A 2,229-nucleotide genomic window follows, 5' to 3' on the forward strand; every position below is an offset into this window, starting at 1 on the left:
TGGTGAAGGAAGTGGCCCTTTGTTGGCCGTTCCAAGTTCCGCCTCCCGTCACCAGCCCAACGGAATCCTTCCCACCTTATCCACTGCCACCTCAGGCACGCAGTCTTGGTTGGCCGCTTCTTGGGCTGGCCCTCTGCACTTCCTGTCGCGGGGCTTCCACGGGCACCTTCACAGGCTGTTGTACCCTCTGAAGCCATCTTCTCTGCCACCCCCACCGCCTCCCGACAGGCCCTGCTGCCAACAGCCTCCCCTCAGAGGCAGTCATTTCAGCGGCCGCCATCTTCACCGCAGTTGACACTGCAGCCCGATCAAAGCTCCAGTTGAGGCACTGACTGACGAGTCGCTCCTGCCATGTCTGCCACAGAGGAGCAAAGTCTGATTCCAGGTGGCCAGGACTCCAGACCCCTCAGGGTCTCAGTGTCCCCTTCAGAAGGGGTGGATGGAGTGGAGGAGGGCACAGCCTCCCTGGCTTCTGAAGGGGTTTCCAGAGCCCTTCCTGAGGAGGAGGGTGGGCAGGAGGCTGCCCAGGCTGCAGAAAGGAGCGGGGACGTAAAGCTGCTAGAAGAGGAGGAGGAGGGGGAAGAGGACGAGGAAGAGGAGGGGGAAGAGGAGGAAGAGGAATTTGAGTTCGAGTTTGGGGACGAGGAAGACTATGAGTACCAGTCGCCAGAGTTCGAGTTTGAGTTTGGGAACCAGGAGTCGTCTGAGTATGAGTCAGGGGAGGAGGACGAAAACGAGGAAGAGAATGAGGAGGAAGAGGAAGAGACTGAAGAGGAGGAAGACAATGGCCAAGAGCTCGCAGAAGTCCCAGAAGTCGCCGCGGCCACTCCTGAGGGCCCCATGGCGCGGTTTCGGTCCCTCTTCAGGACTCTGGTCCGTTCCCTTCTACACCGTATCCATGATAACAACCATGTCCTGGTCCGGCCCCACGCAGGCCGCGCGGTGGTCAGGCGCCACTCCCGGGAGCCTGAGGACCCTGGAGAGGGACCAGGGCCACCAGAGGTGGAAGACCCAGGAGAAGGAGCAGCACCCCAGCATCAGGAACACCCGAGAGGGGAAGCACAGGTCGGGATGGGCGAGTACCAGGCAGAGGGCACCTCACCCTGGGGGGCGCAGGAACCACCAGAGGAGGCTGCATCCCAAAAGGCAGAGGAACCTGAGGCAGAGGCCCCGGTCAAAGAAGGCAAGGCACTGGGCGATGCCTCTGAGTCCCGGGAGGCTGGGGCCTGTGCCCCCGACAACGTCCAGGTTGGCGAGTGGCCGTCAAGTCCTCAGGCCCTTGCAGCCCCCATTGGGGCACCCAGCTCAAAGGCAGGCGGTGCTCAGCACTTGCCTTTAGCAGTGAAGCAGCGGGTCAAAGCTCTCAAAAACCTTCAGGCCCAATATGCACAAGTAGAAGCTCAATTCTACAGAGATTTTCACGATCTAGAGAAAAAGTATGCTGCCTTCTACCAACCTTTGTTTGATAAGAGATCTGAGATCGTCAATGCAATCCATGAGCCCACAGAAGGTGAATGTCAGTGGCAAGTAGGTGTCCAGGAAGGCGCGTGGGGGGAAATGGAAAGAGAGCCTGTGGGAAAAGGGCAAACAAACGGCATACCTCACTTTTGGTTGACGGCTTTTAAAAATGTGAAGATCCTCGGGAGGATGATCCGACAACATGATGAACTTGTACTAGAGCACTTGGAAGATGTCAAAATTAAATTTTCAGGGTTCGAGGAACCAATGAGCTTCACCATAGAATTTATCTTCAAGTCAAACGAATACTTTTTCAACGAAGTCCTGACGAAAACATACCAAATGCGATCAGACCCGGATGATTCTGATCCCTTCTTCTCCAAAGGGCCAGAAATTATCAGCAGCACAGGGTGTGAGATCTACTGGAAAGTGGGGAAAAATGTCACCGTGAAAACAAGCAAGCTGCAGAAATGTGAGGGCCGCAGCAGCGTTGTATCCACCACTAGGAAGATGCCCAGCTATTCTTTCTTCACCTTCTTCTACCCTCCTGATTCTCCTGAGGGCAGAGTCCTGGATGTCGCCACCGATTATAAATTGGGCTATTTTTTCCGTGAAGTTCTGGTCCCGAAGTCCGTATTATTCTTCACTAACGAAGCCAGTGAATATAAGTATGAAAGCTCTGATGATGAGGCCCGAGAAGCTGGAGGTGAGGAAAAGAAAGTAGAAGTGATCAGAAATGAAGAACCTGAAAAGGGGCCTGAAAAAGATCTG

General features: G+C 55.2%; 1 protein-coding gene across 1 annotated transcript; it reads left to right on the forward strand.

Moving 5' to 3' along the window:
* Positions 1-257: 257 nt before the first annotated feature.
* On the forward strand, positions 258-2,229 carry LOC123786364 (uncharacterized; the record flags this gene model as incomplete). The annotated part of the gene is made up of 1 exon (XM_045788602.2): positions 258-2,229. A coding segment is annotated over exon 1 (1,878 nt), but the record flags the coding sequence as incomplete, so codon positions are not given.

Source organism: Ursus americanus, chromosome X (genome assembly GCF_024610735.1).
Source record: "Ursus americanus isolate L20-20 chromosome X, mUrsAme1.1.p, whole genome shotgun sequence".
NCBI lineage: Eukaryota > Metazoa > Chordata > Mammalia > Carnivora > Ursidae > Ursus > Ursus americanus.